Source organism: Haematobia irritans, chromosome 4 (genome assembly GCF_050003625.1).
Source record: "Haematobia irritans isolate KBUSLIRL chromosome 4, ASM5000362v1, whole genome shotgun sequence".
Taxonomy (NCBI): Eukaryota; Metazoa; Arthropoda; class Insecta; order Diptera; family Muscidae; genus Haematobia; species Haematobia irritans.
Genome location: NC_134400.1, coordinates 193247014 through 193264468, shown reverse-complemented (window position 1 = coordinate 193264468; position 17455 = coordinate 193247014). Strand labels below are relative to the sequence as shown.

Sequence of the window (17455 nt, the reverse complement as noted above, 5' to 3'; positions counted from 1 at the left end):
CAAAATTTTAATTCTATGGAAAATTTCGTCAACATTATATTTCTATAGAAAATTTTATCAAGATTTTATTAACAATAACTTTGGAATGACACTATTATTTGAGAGAAAATACAATGAGGGAAAAAGTAGTGTAACACCAGGGCAACATATTTTTTACGAAACGAAAACGCCCTTAGAGAAGCTTTGAAACCCTCAGAAATGTCACCGGCATCACTGAGGTGGGATCATCCACCGCTGAAAAACTTTTTGGTGTTCGGTCGAAGCAGGAATCGAACCCACGAACTTGTGTATGCAAGGCGGGCATGCACGGTGGCTCCCAAGTTCGGCCTTTAAAAACCTCGAGAAATCGACTTCCAAAAAAACCGGGTTCTTTATTACTCTACCCAGGATCTACTTTTTAAAACCACGAAAACCCGACTTCCAAAACCCCCGGATTTTTATCAATATACTCCTAATCTACTTTCTCACACCGACATCTCACATTCTGGCATCAGAAGCTCACACCAGTAATGTTCAAAAAAGTCTTCCACTTAATAACATCCTTCAGGGTTAGTTTAGAATACCCATTGTTTTCATTTTCTTTTTTTTCCTTTTCTTTACTAATATATATATATATATTTTTTTTTTGATTTATTCTTTTTACAATTTTATTGTCAATTTTGGAAAAATTTGCACAACATTTATGATTTATTTGAAACCACTTACGAATTTGAACATTTTGTTGATTGATTTGATTTAGTTTGATGTGGCTTGAACGCTCTTAAGAAACTGATGAATATTCCCTATAGCAATGCCAGTTTTTATACTAAAAACTATTTAAAAAAAAGACTCTATATTGAAATGTTTATGATAATTTTTTTTTTCGCTTCTTCCAATAAACACCTTGATAGTTCTAGGGTTCTACCCTATTTGACCATGACGTAGATAAATCGAAGCCAAAAAAAAAAATTATATACGCAAGACGAAAAAACAAAATGAGTTGATATATTAAAATGCGTTACATGTCGCCCTATGGGTAATGGTTTTAATTTTTGTTTTGGCAAGCATTCATACATTGTTTATGTTAAAAAAAAAAACACATGCAGTAACTTTTATAGAGTTTAGCCACAAAACTCGGCTATATAAAATCTTTAAAAATCAAACTAAAAAGTTTACAAAAAAAATATGTCAGAATGTGGAAGTAAATAAAAATATGAAACATTCTGTGTGGGTTAGGGAATATTCTGGAAAGCTTTTGGATTGCAATGACTTTTTGTGGAAAGGAACAGAAGCACGTAAACAAATCGGTATTATACTATAGTTGGGTGGACAGGTCCTACACCAAATCAACCAAGAATAATTGATGCAATAAAAGAGGAATTTTTCCTTCCCAAAAGTGCATTGAATTATTCGACTATTTGTATGGAATTTTTTCTTAATACAATGAACCTCTTTAATTTTGAATTATTATTGTTATGGACTCATAAAGTATGCGGATCTTGTCATTACGATTGTTCCAATTGTCGACACCTAAAAAATTTATTTCTATGTAATTATTCCACAAAGGTCGTTCATCTGTGGTTGGACACATCAAATATGAGTCAAACAACGATTTATTCTTTTTTTTTAATAACCAAAAAAAGCATATACGGGCTACCTTCTTACCCACTATGCATATTAATTTAATTGATGATTAATAAAAAACAACAACAACAAAAACAAAATCATGTATGTAAACAAATAAAAAATGTGATTTATTTGTATGTGTGGTTTGTACCATAAATGAATTGTATGGGAATCTCTGAATGTATGGGAATCTCTGATCCGTGTAATGTAGTGTTCATGAATATACCTGAATACACGTCCAATTAATTGAATAAAAAGAATAAAAAATAGTATTTTGTTTTGGTAAATTTTTATTTGGTAAAGTAAAGCCTTTTACATAAACCGGAACTAAATATACATTTCTAGGCAATTTGTTCACCAATGAAATTGATAGTACTGACACAATTAATATTCACCTAGAAGAATATCGAAGTCGACGAATATCATCACATCAATCATGATTGAACATTGCCTTCTTCAGCTATCAATATTATGGCAGAATCTTGAATGTTGGGGAAACAAAACCGAAATCTTTTTTAATCATACCAGGATTATCGTTAATTGCATGAGCCAATTTAATAACAAGTATATACGGCCGTCAGTTCGGCCAGGCCGAAGCTTATGTACCCTCCACTATGGATTGCGTAGAAACTTCTACTGAAGCCGATGGCAAGGTATCTTAAAACTTCCTAACATCGTAATATATATCACATAGTCCATACGTGTTATATATTAAACTAAAAAAGGCCGATTAAATACGTATATAATTAAGTTTAAAGTTTTTATAGAAATAAAATTTTGACAAAATTTTCTATAGAAATAAAATTTTGACAAAATTTTCTATAGAAATAAAATTTTGACAACACTTTCTATAGAAATAAAATTTTGACAAAATTTTCTATAGAAATAAAATTTTGACAAAATTTTCTATAGAAATAAAATTTTGACAACATTTTTTATAGAAATAACGTTTTGACAATGTTTTCTATAGAAATAAAATGTTGGTAGATTATTTTTGGCTCGAGTGGCAACCATGATTATGAACCGATATGGACCAATTTTTGTGTGATTGGGGATCGGCTATATATAACTATAGACCGATATGGACCAATTTTGCCATGGTTATTAGCGGCCTTATACTAACACCACGTTGCAAATTTCAACCGGATCGGATGAATTTTGCTCCTCCAAGAGGCTCCGGAGGACAAATCTGGGGATCGATGTATATGGGGGCTATATATAATTATGGACCGATGTGGACCAATTTGTGCATGGTTGTAAGAGACCATATACTAACACCATGTACCAAATTTCAGCCGGACCGGATGAATTTTGCTCCTCCACGAGGCTCCGGAGGACAAATCTTGGTACCGATTTATACGGGGGCTATATATAATTATGGACCGATATGGACCAATTCTTGCATGGTTGTTAGAGACCATATACTAACACCACGTACCAAATTTCAGCCGGATCGGATGAAATTTGCTTCAACCGGGGAATTGGTTTATATGGGGGCTATATATAATTATGGGCCGATGTGGGCCAATTTTTGCATGGTTGTTAGAGACCATATACTAACACCATGTACCAAATTTGAGCCGGATCGGATGAAATTTGCTTCTCTTAGAGCAATCGCAAGCCAAATTTGGGGGTCCGTTTATATGGGGGCTATACGTAAAAGTGGACCGATATGGACCAATTTGTGCATGGTTTGTTAGAGACCATACACTAACACCATGTACTAAATTTCAGCCGGATCGGATGAAATTTGCTTCTCTTAGAGCAATCGCAAGCCAAATTTGGGGGTCCGTTTATATGGGGGCTATACGTAAAAGTGGACCGATATGGACCAATTTGTACATGGTTTGTTAGAGACCATATACTAACACCATGTACCAAATTTCAGCCGGATCGAATGAAATTGCTTCTCTTAAAACAATCGCAAGCCAAATTTTGGGGTCCGTTTATATGGGCGCTATACGTAAAAGTGGACCGATATGGACCAATTTTTGCATGATTGTTAGAGACCATATACTAACACCATGTACCAAATTTCAGCCGGATCGGATGAAATTTGCTTCTCTTAGAGCAATCGCAAGCCAAATTTGGAGGTCCGTTTATATGGGGGCTATACGTAAAAGTGAACCGATATGGACCAATTTTTGCATGGTTGTTAGAGACCATATACTAACACCATGTACCAAAATTCAGCTGGATCGAATGAAATTTGCTTCTCTTAAAACAATCGCAAGCCAAATTTGGGGGTCTGTTTATATGGGGGCTATACGTAAAAGTGGACCGATATGGGCCATTTGCAATACCATCCGACCTACATCAATAACAACTACTTATGCCAAGTTTCAAGTCGATAGCTTGTTTCGTTCGGAAGTTAGCGTGATTTCAACAGACGGACGGACATGCTCAGATCGACTCAGAATTTCACCACGATCCAGAATATATATACTTTATGGGGTCTTAGAGCAATATTTCGATGTGTTACAAACGGAATGACAAAGTTAATATACCCCCATCCTATGGTGGAGGGTATAATAAGTATATACAGCTGTAAGTTCGGCCGGGCCGAATCTTAAATACCCACAACCATGAATCAAATAAAACTGTTTTCTTTGAAAACTCTTCGCCATAGCGGGTTACTTGAAAATATATAGAATTTCAAGGGGTTTGATAACAAAAATTCTCCCAAACAGATCAGTTCAACCAGTACGCTTCCCGAAGGTAAATTTAAAGATTCTACCTATGAAGACTAGATCAAATTCTAGATTTATAAGAACCGTTTAATTTATTTTTTTTTTTTGTGTTTGGCGGAATCATAAACAATTCGTATAAGTGTACAAGAAAATGATGAACTGACGCCTTGATTACAAATCTAAAATCTGAAGATTTTTACCCCTAATATTCAATGATTACGAGAAGTAAAATCTGGAAATTTTCCATTCAGTTTCTAGTAATTTTTATGATAATTTTCATGATCTGTGCGGCTTCTATACCCTGAAGAAGAGAAATCGTTCGATATAGAGGCCTTACCAAATGGACCGATAAAACTACATCCTATACAGGTTTTGGTGGCCAGTATATTTACAATTTCCTACAAATTGGATCAAAACTACGGTTTCTCGAAGTTCAAGAAGTAACATCGGGAGATCAGCCAATTTGAATAAAAGCTACCGTTTTGTACGGATTGTAGAAAAATCATTAGATCGGTATATATAGTCCCCAAAATAAATATCTTTTGAACATGGATGCGATAACGGTGACAATAAAAATATCTTAGAATTGGTCCCTATCATTAGATGGAGATTAGGGACGCATTTGTTTACTTAGGATCGCAATAAAATCATTACACAAGCTGATAAGAGCAAATATTGCAAAAAATTTCCATAGAGATAAAATTTTGCTGGCATTTTTTATAGAAATAAAATTTTCTACAGAAATAAAATTTTGAGAAAATTTTCTATAGAATTAAATTTCAGAGAAAATTTTCTATACAAATACAATTTTGAAAAAAATTTCTATAGATATAAAATTTTGAGAACATTTTCTATAGAGATACAGTTTTGCAAAAATTTTCGATAGAAATAACATTTTGCAAACATTTTCGATAGAAATAAAATTTTGCAGAAATTTTTCATAGAAATTCAATTTTACAATAACCTTCTATAGAGATAAAATTTTGCAATAGTTTTCTATAGAGATACAATTTTGCAAAAATTTTCAATAGCATTCAAATGTTGACAAGATTTTCTATAGCAAAAAAATTTTGCAAAAATTTTCTATAGATATAAAATTTTGCAAAAATTTTCTACAGAGATAAAATTTTGTGAAATTTGTATAGAGATAAAATTTTGAAAACATTTTCAATAGAGATAAAATTTTGAAAAATTTTTCAATAGAGATAACATTTTAAAAAAATTGTCTAAAGAAATAAAATTTTGAAAAAACTTTCTATAGAGATAAAATTTTGCAAACATTTTCTATAGTGATAAAATTTTGCAGAAATTTTCTATAGAACCAAATTTTGAGATAATATTCTATAAAATTAAATTTTGAGAAATTTTTCTATAGATATAAAAGTTTGAAAAAATTTTCCATAGTAATAAAATTATAAAAAATGTTTCGATAGAAATAAAATTTTTATAAAATTTTCTACAGAAATAAAATTTTGAGAAATTTTTCTGTAGAATTGAATTTCTAAGAAAATTTTCTACAGACAAACAATTTTGAGAAAATTTTCTATACATATAAAATTTTGAGAAAATTTTCTATACATATAAAATTTGGAGAAAATTTTCTGTAGATATAAAATTTTGAGAAAAGTTTCGGTAGAATTAAAATTTTGAGAAAATTTTCGATACAAATAAAATTTTGCAAAAATTTTCGATAGAAATAAAATTTTGCAAACATTTTCTATAGAGATACTATTTTGCAATAATTTTCTATAAAGATACAATTTTGCAATAATTTTCTATAGAGATACAATTTTGCAATAATTTTCTATAGATATACAATTTTTCAAACATTTTCAGTAGCATTCAAATATTGGCAAGATTTTCTATAGCAAAAAAATTTTGTGAAATTTTTATAGAAATACAATTTTGCAAAAATTTTCTATAGAGATACAATTTTGCAATAATTTTCTATAGATATACAATTTTGCAAACATTTTCAGTAGCATTCAAATATTGGCAAGATTTTCTATAGCAAAAAAATTTTTATGAAATTTTTATAGAGATAAAATTTTGCAAAAATTTTCTATAGAGATAAAATTTTGAAAAAATTTCAATAGAGATACAATTTTAAAAAAATTGTTTAAAGAAATAAAATTTTGACAAAACTTTCTATAGAGATAAAATCTTGCAAAAATTTTCTATAGAGATAAAATTTTGCAGAAATTTTCTATAGATATAAAATTTTGAAAAAATTGGCTAAATAAATAAAATTTTGAAAAAATTTTCTACAGCAATAAAATTTTGAGTAAATTTTTTACAGCAATAAAATTTTGAGAAAATTTTCTATAGAACTAAAACTTTGAGATAATTTTCTATAGAACCAAATTCTGAGATAATTTTCTATAGAACCAAATTTTGAGATAATTTTCTATTTAATTAAATTTTGAGAAATTTATCAATAGATATAAAAGTTTGAGAAAATTTTCCATAGAAATAAAATTATAAAAAAATTTTCGATGGAAATAAAATTTTTATAAAAGTTTGAGAAAATTTTCCATAGAAATAAAATTATAAAAAAATTTTCGATGGAAATAAATTTTTTATAAAATTTTCTACAGAAATAAAATTTTGAGAACATTTTCTATATATTTGAATTTCTAAGAAAATTTTCTAGAGAAATACAATTTTGAGAAAATTTTCTATACATATAAAATTTTGAGAAAATTTTATATGTATAGAAAATTTTTTTTTTTGCAAAAATTTAAATTTTTGCAGAAATTTTCTATAGATATAAGATTTGGAACAAATTAACACAATTTGTTCCAAATTTTATATCTATAAAAATAAAATTATTAAAATTTAAAATAAAAAATAAATAAAATTTTGACAAAATGCAGAAGCAATAAAATTTTGAGAAAATTTTGTATAGAATTAAAATTTTGAGATAATTTTCTATAGAAATAAATAATTTTCTATATAATTAAATTTTGAGAAATTTTTCTTTAGATATAAAAGTTTGAGAAAATTTTCCATAGAAATAAAATTTTAAAAAATCTTCTATAGAAATAAAATTTTACAAAAATTTTCTATAGAGATAGAATTTTGCAAAAATGTTCTATAGAGACAAAATTTTGCAATAATTTTCTATAGCATTAAAATGTTGACAAAATTTTGTATAGCAATTAAAATTTCACAGAATTTTATAAACAATAAGTAAGGAAAGTCTAAAGTCGGGCGGGGCCGTCTATATTATACCCTGCACCACATCCGTCAAATGTGTTGGGGGCTATATATAAAGGTTTGTCCCAAACACATACATTTAAATATCACTCGATCTGGACAGAATTTGATAGACTTCTACAAAATCTATAGACTCAAAATTTAAGTCGGCTAATGCACTAGGGTGGAACACAATGTTATGAAAAACAAGTATAAACGGCCGTAAGTTCGGCCAGGCCGAATCTTATGTACCTTCCACCATGGATTGCGTAGAAACTTCTACGAAAGACTGTCATCCACAATCGAATTACTTGGGTTGTGGTATCTTAAATCGTTTTCTAAATTGTGAGTTACGTGGTATACATTAGACAAAAAAAGTATGTGTAGGTAAGTCTACAACTAATTACGAATCGATATGGACTTTTGCACGGTACGTAGGGAGCCAGAATTGAAATATGGGGGTCGCTTATATGGGGGCTATATACAATTATTGATATAGACAAATTTTTGTGTGATTGGGTATCGATTTATCTGAGGGCTACATATAACTATAGACCGATATGGACCTTGTTAGGCATGGTTGTTAACGGATGAAATTTGCTCCTCCAAGAGGCTCCAAAACCAAATCTCGGGATCGGTTTATATGGGGGCTATATATGATTATGGACTGATATGGAACACTTTTGGCATGGTTGTTAAATATCATATACTACCACCACGTACAAAATTTCAACCAGATCGGATGAATTTTGCTTCTCCAAAAGGCACCGGAGGTAAAATCTGGGGATCGGTTTATATGGGTGCTATATATAATTATGGACTGCTATGAACCAATTCATGCATGGTTGTAAGATACCATATAAAGGGTGATTCTTTTGAGGTTAGGATTTTCATGCATTAGTATTTGACAGATCACGTGGGATTTCAGACATGGTGTCAAAGAGAAAGATGCTCAGTATGCTTTGACATTTCATCATGAATAGACTTACTAACGAGCCACAACGTCGAATTTTCAGTGAATGGGCCCTAGAAAAGTTGGCAGAAAATCCGCTTTTTTATCGACAAATTTTGTTCAGCGATGAGGCTCATTTCTGGTTGAATGGCTACGTAAATAAGCAAAATTGCCGCATTTGGAGTGAAGAGCAACCAGAAGACGTTCAAGAACTGCCCATGCATCCCGAAAAATGCACTGTTTGGTGTGGTTTGTACGCTGGTGGAATCATTGGACCGTATTTTTTCAAAGATGCTGTTGGACGCAACGTTACGGTGAATGGCGATCGCTATCGTTCGATGCTAACAAACTTTTTGTTGCCAAAAATGGAAGAACTGAACTTGGTTGACATGTGGTTTCAACAAGATGGCGCTACATGCCACACAGCTCGCGATTCTATGGCCATTTTGAGGGAAAACTTCGGAGAACAATTCATCTCAAGAAATGGACCGGTAAGTTGGCCACCAAGATCATGCGATTTGACGCCTTTAGACTATTTTTTGTGGGGCTACGTCAAGTCTAAAGTCTACAGAAATAAGCCAGCAACTATTCCAGCTTTGGAAGACAACATTTCCGAAGAAATTCGGGCTATTCCGGCCGAAATGCTCGAAAAAGTTGCCCAAAATTGGACTTTCCGAATGGACCACCTAAGACGCAGCCGCGGTCAACATTTAAATGAAATTATCTTCAAAAAGTAAATGTCATGGACCAATCTAACGTTTCAAATAAAGAACCGATGAGATTTTGCAAATTTTATGCGTTTTTTTTTTTTTAAAAGTTATCAAGCTCTTAACAAATCACCCTTTACTAACATCACGTACCAAATTTCAAGCGAATCGGATGAATTTTGCTTTTCCAAGGGGCTCCGGAGGTCAAATCTGGGGATCGGTTTATATGGGGGCTATATATAATTATGGACCGATTTCGACCAAATTTTTGCATGGGATTTTGAGGCCATATATTAACACCACGTGCCAAATTTCAACTGAATCAGATGAATTTTGGTCTTCCAAGAGGCTCCGGAGGTCAAATCTGTTGACCGATTTATATGGGGGCTATATATAATTATGGACCGATGTGGACCAATTTTTGCATGGTTGTTAAAGACCATATACTAACAGCATGTACCAAATTTCAGCCGGATCGGATGAAATTTGCTTCTCTTAGAGGCCTTGCAAGCCAAATCGGGGGATCGGTTTATGTGGGAGCTATATATAATTATGGACCGATGTGGACCAATTTTTGCATGGTTGTTAGAGATCATATACTAACACTATGTACCAAATTTCAGCAGGATCGGACGAAATTTGCTTCTCTTAGAGTCCTCGCAAGCCAAATCGGGGGATCGGTTTATGTGGGAGCTATATAATTTTATGAACCGATGTGGACCAATTTTTGCAAGGTTGTTAGAGACCATATACTAACACCACGTACCAAATTTCAGCCGGATCGGATGAAATTTGCTTCTCTTAGAGGCCTTGACCACTGTGGTCATATGAGTGTAAATCGGGCGAACGATATATGTGGGAGCTATATCTAACTCTGAACCGATTTCAATAAAATTTGGCACACTTGACTACACTACTAATTGTACTCCTAGTGCAAAATTTCAACCAAATTGGGATAAAACTCTGGCTTCTGGGACCGTATTAGTCCATTTCGGGCGAAACATATATATAGGAGCTATATCTAAATCTGAACCGATTTCTTCCAAAATCAATAGGGTTCTATTCTGAGCCAAAACACATACTTATGCCAAATTTGAAGTCGATTGGACTAAAACAGCGATCTAGATTCAGGAGCCCACCCTGAGCATTTTTCCCAAAGACATCATGTGTCTATCTCGTCTGCTTCTGGGTGTTGCAAACATATGCACTAACTTATAATACCCTGTTCCACAGTGTGGCGCAGGGTATAAAAATTGATAGGGATAAAATTTTACAAAAATTTTCTATAGAGATTAAATTTTGCAAAAATTCTCTATAGAGATAAAATTTTGTAGAAATTTTCTATAGAGATAAAATTTTGCAGAAATTGTCTATAGATATAAAATTTAGCTTACATTTTCTCTAGAGATAAAACTGTGCAAAAATTTTCGATAGAAATAAAATTTTGCTAAAATTTTCTAAAGAAATAAAATTTTGCTAAAATTTTCTATAGAGATCAAATTTTGCAGAAAATTTCTATAGAGATAAAAGTTTGGAGATTAATTTTGCCAAAATTTACTATACCAATAAAATGTTGACAAAATTTTCTATAGCAATGAAAATTTCACAGAATTTTATAAACAAAAATTGATAGGGATAAAGTTTTACAAAAATTTACTATAGAGATATAATTTTGCAAAAATTTTCTATAGCAATTAAATTTTGCAACAACAGCAACAGCAATAAAATTTCGCAAAAATTTTCTATAGAGAAAAAAAATTGCAAAAATTTTCTATTTGCATAAATTTTCTATAGAGATAAAAATTTGCAAAAATTTTCTACAGCAATGAAATTTCGCAAAAATTTTCTATAGAGAAAAATTTTGCAAAAATTTTTCTCAGAAATAAAATTATGCAAAATTTTCTTTAGAAATAAAATTTTGCAAACATTTTCTATAGAGATAAAATTTAGCTTAAATTTTCTCTAGAGATAAAATTTTGCAGAAATTTTCTATAGAGATAAAATTTAGCTTAAATTTTCTCTAGAGATAAAACTTTGCAAAAATTTTCTATAGAGAGAAATTTGCAAAAATTTTCTACAGCAATGAAATTTCGCAAAAATTTTCTATAGAGAAAAATTTTGCAAAAATTTTCCTCAGAAATATAATTTTGCAAAATTTTCTTTAGAAATAAAATTTTGCAAAAATTTTCTATAGAGATAAAAATTAGCTTAAATTTTCTCTAGAGATAAAATTTTGCAGAAATTTTCTATAGAGATAAAATTTAGCTTAAATTTTCTTTAGAGATAAAACTTTGCAAAAATTTTCTATGGAGATAAAATTTTTCTAAAATTTTCTATAGAGATAAAATTTTTCTAAAATTTTCTGTAGAGATAAAATTTTGCAGAAATTTTTTATAGCGATAAAAGTTTGAAAAAATTATCTATATAGATAACATTTTGCAGAAAATTTCTATAGAGATAAAAGTTTGAAAAAATTATCTATAGACATAAAATTTTCTAGAGAGATTAATTTTGCAAAAATTTTCTAAAGAGATTAATTTTGCAAAAAATTATCTAGAGAGATTAATTTTGCAAAAATTTACAATACCAATAAAATGTTGACAAAAATGTTCAATAGCAATAAAATTTTTACAAAATTTTCCATAGATATAAAATTTGGATAAAATTTTTTTACTTTGGTAGAATTTTTGAAAAATTTCCTCCAAATTTTGGTTAATTATTTTTGGCTCGAGTGGCAACCGTGATTTCAATCCTTTAGACTTTTGCCCTTGGGGTATTTTGGAGAATAGGATTGGCACTAAAAAATGCCAATGTGTCGATCATGTCCAGATGGGATTGGGCAAAACTGTATTTTCACAATGCAATGGAACTACCAAAATGATACGAAATTTTCTTCTAACAGAAGAGACTGATAGAATTGGGCTTTTGAGCCCCTTTCCATGAGTTCCATGTTGATATTCCGAAGTGTCATCTCAAGACGGGATGCATCGGTAATGGGCCCAAATACTGCAGAGCCTCTTTCTTGCAATGTGTGATGGCTTTGTCGTAAGTTTGATGGCTATAACTCGTGCCAAAGGTGGTCAATTCGTATAGATCTAAAAAGATTTTAAAATTTGAAAAATAAAGTTTAACCCTCTAATGCCCAATCATTAAATAAGGAAGCTTTTAGTAAAACACACCTTAAGACAAAAAAATGAATAAAATAAAAAGAAAACTTAGTTGAACCTGTTCAAGAGCCTTTCCAGCATATACTGAATTATACCGTATACATTTTTCTTGATTAGTTTTCTTGCTTTTGTGTCGTTAACATTGAATATTTAATCAGCATACAAAAAAATTGGGGCATTAGAGGGTTAAAACAGAAAATTAAAATAAACTCTATAGCGCTTTACTTTGTTGCATTATATAACAGCCACTATGTATATGGGGCCCTCCACATTAAATCCCAATTACAAATTCAATGAGAGTTTAAGAATCCTTCCAAACCATTTGGCGATCACTGTCTCTAACCCATATAGGACCAACACATATACACGTAACATGTGTGAGCTATAAAATTACATTAACAATTCCCAAGATTTTCTGAGAATGTTGATGAGACAAAAGCCTACAACCTCTAACCCATCCCAGTTACAAAAAGGTGTGCACATACATACATATATCTCTGGCTGAGCGTGTGTGTGTGTGTGTACTTTATGTTCATTGAAAACATTGTAAAATGTCTATTGTTATTACATTTGTATGGGTGAGTAAAAAACAAATTCTATATGAAAACAAAAGCCTTAAGAAAATTATAAAAATCATCAGCTACTTGAAATTCTAATTTAATTCTCGACTAAGCTCATTTCACAACAAAACCCCAGGCAGTCACTTGGTCAGTGCCAACAACGTGCGGCACCTTCGGGCAACAAAATAACAAATTTCAAACAAAAAAAAAAACAAAATCTGGCACGGATAATCTTTATTTATTTTGAACTAAATTTAATTGGTGTTCTATTAAAAACAATTTGAATTGCATTTTTTTTTTCACATCTACATCGCGATTAAGTGAACGGTGAATTTTTAAACGCCACTCGAACGGAAGATCATAGACAATGTTCAAATTTGTAAGTTTTAAACGTCAAGCATATGAAGAAAACGACGATTGTAGTAATAATGAAGGCCATCATTTTCCAAAATCCACCTCCAAATTGTTAATGAAAAATTCTCTTTCCTCTACGATTATTGTACCATCCAACCTCATCATCAACAAATCCTTGAAAACGAATTCAATTTTGGCACCACATTCCAATGTCACAAATACCACCAACATAAACACTACCAAACTCGCCAATATCCATCCCCAAGAAATTATTACAGATTGTTGCTGCTATAGTCCTTCTAACGGTCTCATTAGCCTGGGCCGGAGATATACAGGGAGCTGCAGAGACTGTGGATGTACCACCCGAACATCGTGCTGCTCCACCTCAACATGCTGCTCAACCTCCACCACCGGGTCAGTTTCCAGGCCAGCCTGCCTTCTTTCCACGTGCTGCCTTTCCTCGTCCGCCTGTTGGAGGTGTCGGTCCTCTATTTCCTCCCCTATTCTTCCAGACACAAAGCGCCTATGTACCCTTCGCCAGCACCTACAGCGGTTATCGTGTCAATCATGTTGTGGTCTGAGCTGTTGTTCCTCCGATACAAAAGGATTTTCAGCTAATGCCATCCTTAGATCGTCGACACAGTCTTGCTGTAAAATCTATTGAGTTAATTAAAAAAAAAAAGGTTTCTTAATTATTATTTTTTTAAGAATATAGTTTTTATATTTTTTAAAAATATTTTTTTGTAAGAATTTTTAATTTTTAAGTTTTATATTTTTTTCTCCTCTCAATTGGTATTGTTTGTTTATGCATTCTTGGAGTGTTTTTTTATAGATTAATTGTTTGTTTTCAATGATATAGTTTTTTTTTTTTGTTTTGTTAATAAATCGAAATTGTTAAGGTAACCAACCTGTACGTGTTTTGAATTTTATTTAAATTAAAACAATTAAGACATATAGTAGCTGATTGTGAATATTTTTTGGTCCCAGTTGTTTTGATATTCTCTACAGAGTTGGAAAATTTTGATTTTATTTTAATGATAATTTCATCTTCCGCATTCCAAAAAGGTTGGGAATGTATAAAACATTTGAACGTGATGGATGTTTTATGGTTTTCTTATAGAAAAGGAAAGCGATCATGGTGAACTATAGAACTTGGATACAAAATTTTGCAAATCATACACAGTGAGAAATAAACTAGGTTAGGTTAGATCAGGTACTGCAGTTGTCTCTTGAATCAATATTCTTCTTGGATTTGGAAATTGCAAAATACACACTTCGTATTTCTTGCCCTACTTTGAATTTCTTTGCGATTTCCGACTATATAAAGTGGGAAAGAGCAAGAGAGAAAAGCCTATCGTTCTGAGACTAGCCACAGCCGGTCTAGTTAGATGATGGGCTATATGGCCTCAGATTTTTATATAGCCCCAAATATTTTTTGAGCATCCAGACACAGATTTGCCTGAAATTGCCAATCTAGAAGTATATTAGATCGACTAAGAGAAGCATCAAACGTTCCAGACAAGCGTTAGAATGTATATAAAATTATAAAAAAAAAAACAAGTAAGAAAAACTAAAGTTGGGCGGGGCCGACTATATTATACCCTGCACCACTTTGTAGATCTAAATTTTCGATACCATATCACATCCGTCAAATGTGTTGGGTGCTATATATAAAGGTTTGTCCCAAATACATACATTTAATTATCCCTCGATTTGGACAGAATTTGATAGACTTTTACAAAATCTATAGACTCAAACTTTAAGTTGGCTAATGCACTAGGGTGGAACACAATTTTAGTAAAAAAGTATGGGAAAAATTTAAATCTGAAGAAATTTTAGGGAAACTTCGCAAAAGTTTTTTTTATGATTTATCGCTCGATATATATATATTAGAAGTTTAGGAAAATTAAAGTCTTATTTACAACTTTTAGACTAAGCAGTGGCGATTTAACAAGGAAATCAGAAAACGAAATCAGAAAAACATATATATGGGAGCTATATCTAAATCTGAACCGATTTCAATCAAATTTGGCACACATGACTATACTACTAATTATACTCCTAGTGCAAAATTTCAACCAAATTGGGCCAAAACCCTCGCTTCTGGGGCCATACAAGTCCATATCGGACGAAAAATATATATGGAAGCTATATATAAATTTGAACCGATTTCAACCAAATTTTGCACACATGACTATACTACCAATTTAATTCCTTGTGCAAAATTTCAAGCTAATCGGGATAAAACTCTGGCTTCTGGGTCCATATAAGTGCATATCGGGCGAAAGATATATATGGGAGCTATATATAAATCTGAACCGATTTCAATCAAATTTGGCACGCATAACTAAAATGCTAAATCTACTCCCTGTGCAAAATTTCAACCACATTAGGCCAAAACTCTGGCTTTTAGGACCATATTAGTCCATATCGGGCGAAAGATATATATGGGAGCTATATCGAAATCTGAACCGATTTCAATCAAATTTTGCACACTTGACTATACTACTGATTGTACTCCTAGTGCAAAAATTTCAACCAAATTCGGATAAAAATCTGGCTCCTGGGCCCATATTAGTGCATATCGGGCGAAAGATATATATAGGAGCTATATCTAAATCTGAACCGATTTCTACCAAAATCAATAGGGTTCTATTCTGATCCAAATTAGGAACATGTGCCAAATTTGAAGGAGATTGGACTTAAATTGCGACCTAGACTTTGATCACAAAAATGTGGTCACAGACAGACGGACGGACGGACGGACGGACAGACGGACATGGTTATATCGACTCAGGGACGCATCCTGAGCATTATTGCCAAAGACACCCTGTGTCTATCTCGTCTCCTTCTGGGTGTTACAAACATAATAAGAGTCATTTTTACAACTTTTCGACTATGCAGTGGCGATTTTACAAGGAAAATGTTGGTATTTTGACCATTTTTGTCGAAATCAGAAAAACATATATATGGGAGCTATATCTAACTCTGAACCGATTTCAATCAAATTTGGCACGCATAGCTAAAATGCAAAATCTACTCCCTGTGCAAAATTTCAACCAAATTGGGCCAAAACTCTGGCTTTTAGGACCATATTAGTCCATATCGGGCGAAAGATATATATGGGAGCTATATCTAAATCTGAACCGATTTCAATAAAATTTTGCACACTTGACTATACTACTAATTTTACTCCTAGTGCAAAATGTTGGTATTTTGACCATTTTTGTCGAAATCAGAAAAACATATATATGGGAGCTATATCTAAATCTGAACCGATTTCAATCAAATTTGGCACGCATAGCTAAAATGCAAAATCTACTCCCTGTGCAAAATTTCAACCAAATTGGGCCAAAACTCTGGCTTCTGGGGTCATATAAGTCCATATTGGGCGAAAAATATATATGGAAGCTATATCTAAATCTGAACCGATTTCAATCAAATTTGGCACACTTGACTATACGACTAAGTGTTATGTTTGTATAAAATTTCAAGCAAATCGAAAGATATATATGGGAGCTACATCTAAATCTGAACCGATTTATTCCAAAATCAATAGGGTTCTATTCTGACCCAAATTAGGAACATGTGCCAAATTTGAAGGCGATTGGACTTAAATTGCGACCTAGTCTTTGATCACAAAAATGTGTTCACAGACAGACGGACGGACGGACAGACGGACAGACGGCCATGGTTATATCAACTCAGGGGCCCACCCTGAACATTATTGCCAAAGACAACGTGTGTCTATCTCGTCTCCTTCTGGGTGTTACAAACATATGCACTAACTTATAATACCCTGTTCCACAGTGTGGCGCAGGGTATAAAAATATGGGAAACATTTAAATCTGAAGCAATTGTAAGGAAACTTCGCAAAAGTTTATTTATGATTTATCGCTCGATATAGAAGTTTAGGAAAATAAGAGTCATTTTTACAACTTTTCGACTAAGCAGTGGTGATTTTGCAAGGAAAATGTTGGTATTTTGACCATTTTTTTGTCGAAATTAGAAAAACATATATATGGGAGCTATATCTAAATCTGAACAGATTTCAACCAAATATGGCACGCATAGCTACAATGTTAATTCTACTCCCTGTGCAAAATTTCAACTAAATCGGGGTTAAAAATTGGCCTCTGTCGTCATATGAGTGTAAATCGGGCGAAAGCTATATATGGGAGATATATCTAAATCTGAACCGATTTCAATAAAATTTGGCACA

General features: G+C 32.1%; 1 protein-coding gene across 2 annotated transcripts; it reads left to right on the top strand.

Moving 5' to 3' along the window:
• Positions 1-12975: 12975 nt before the first annotated feature.
• On the top strand, positions 12976-14140 carry LOC142235453 (uncharacterized). 2 transcript variants are annotated; one of them, XM_075306709.1, is made up of 2 exons: positions 12976-13258; positions 13512-14140. In XM_075306709.1, the coding sequence occupies exons 1-2, from the start codon at positions 13247-13249 to the stop codon at positions 13812-13814; spliced, it is 315 nt and encodes a 104-aa protein (XP_075162824.1). In that variant the 5' UTR covers positions 12976-13246; the 3' UTR covers positions 13815-14140. The 2 variants fall into 2 exon arrangements, with proteins under 2 accessions (XP_075162824.1, XP_075162823.1); XM_075306708.1 differs by having other exon boundaries at positions 13500-14140.
• The last annotated feature ends 3315 nt before the right edge of the window (positions 14141-17455 follow it).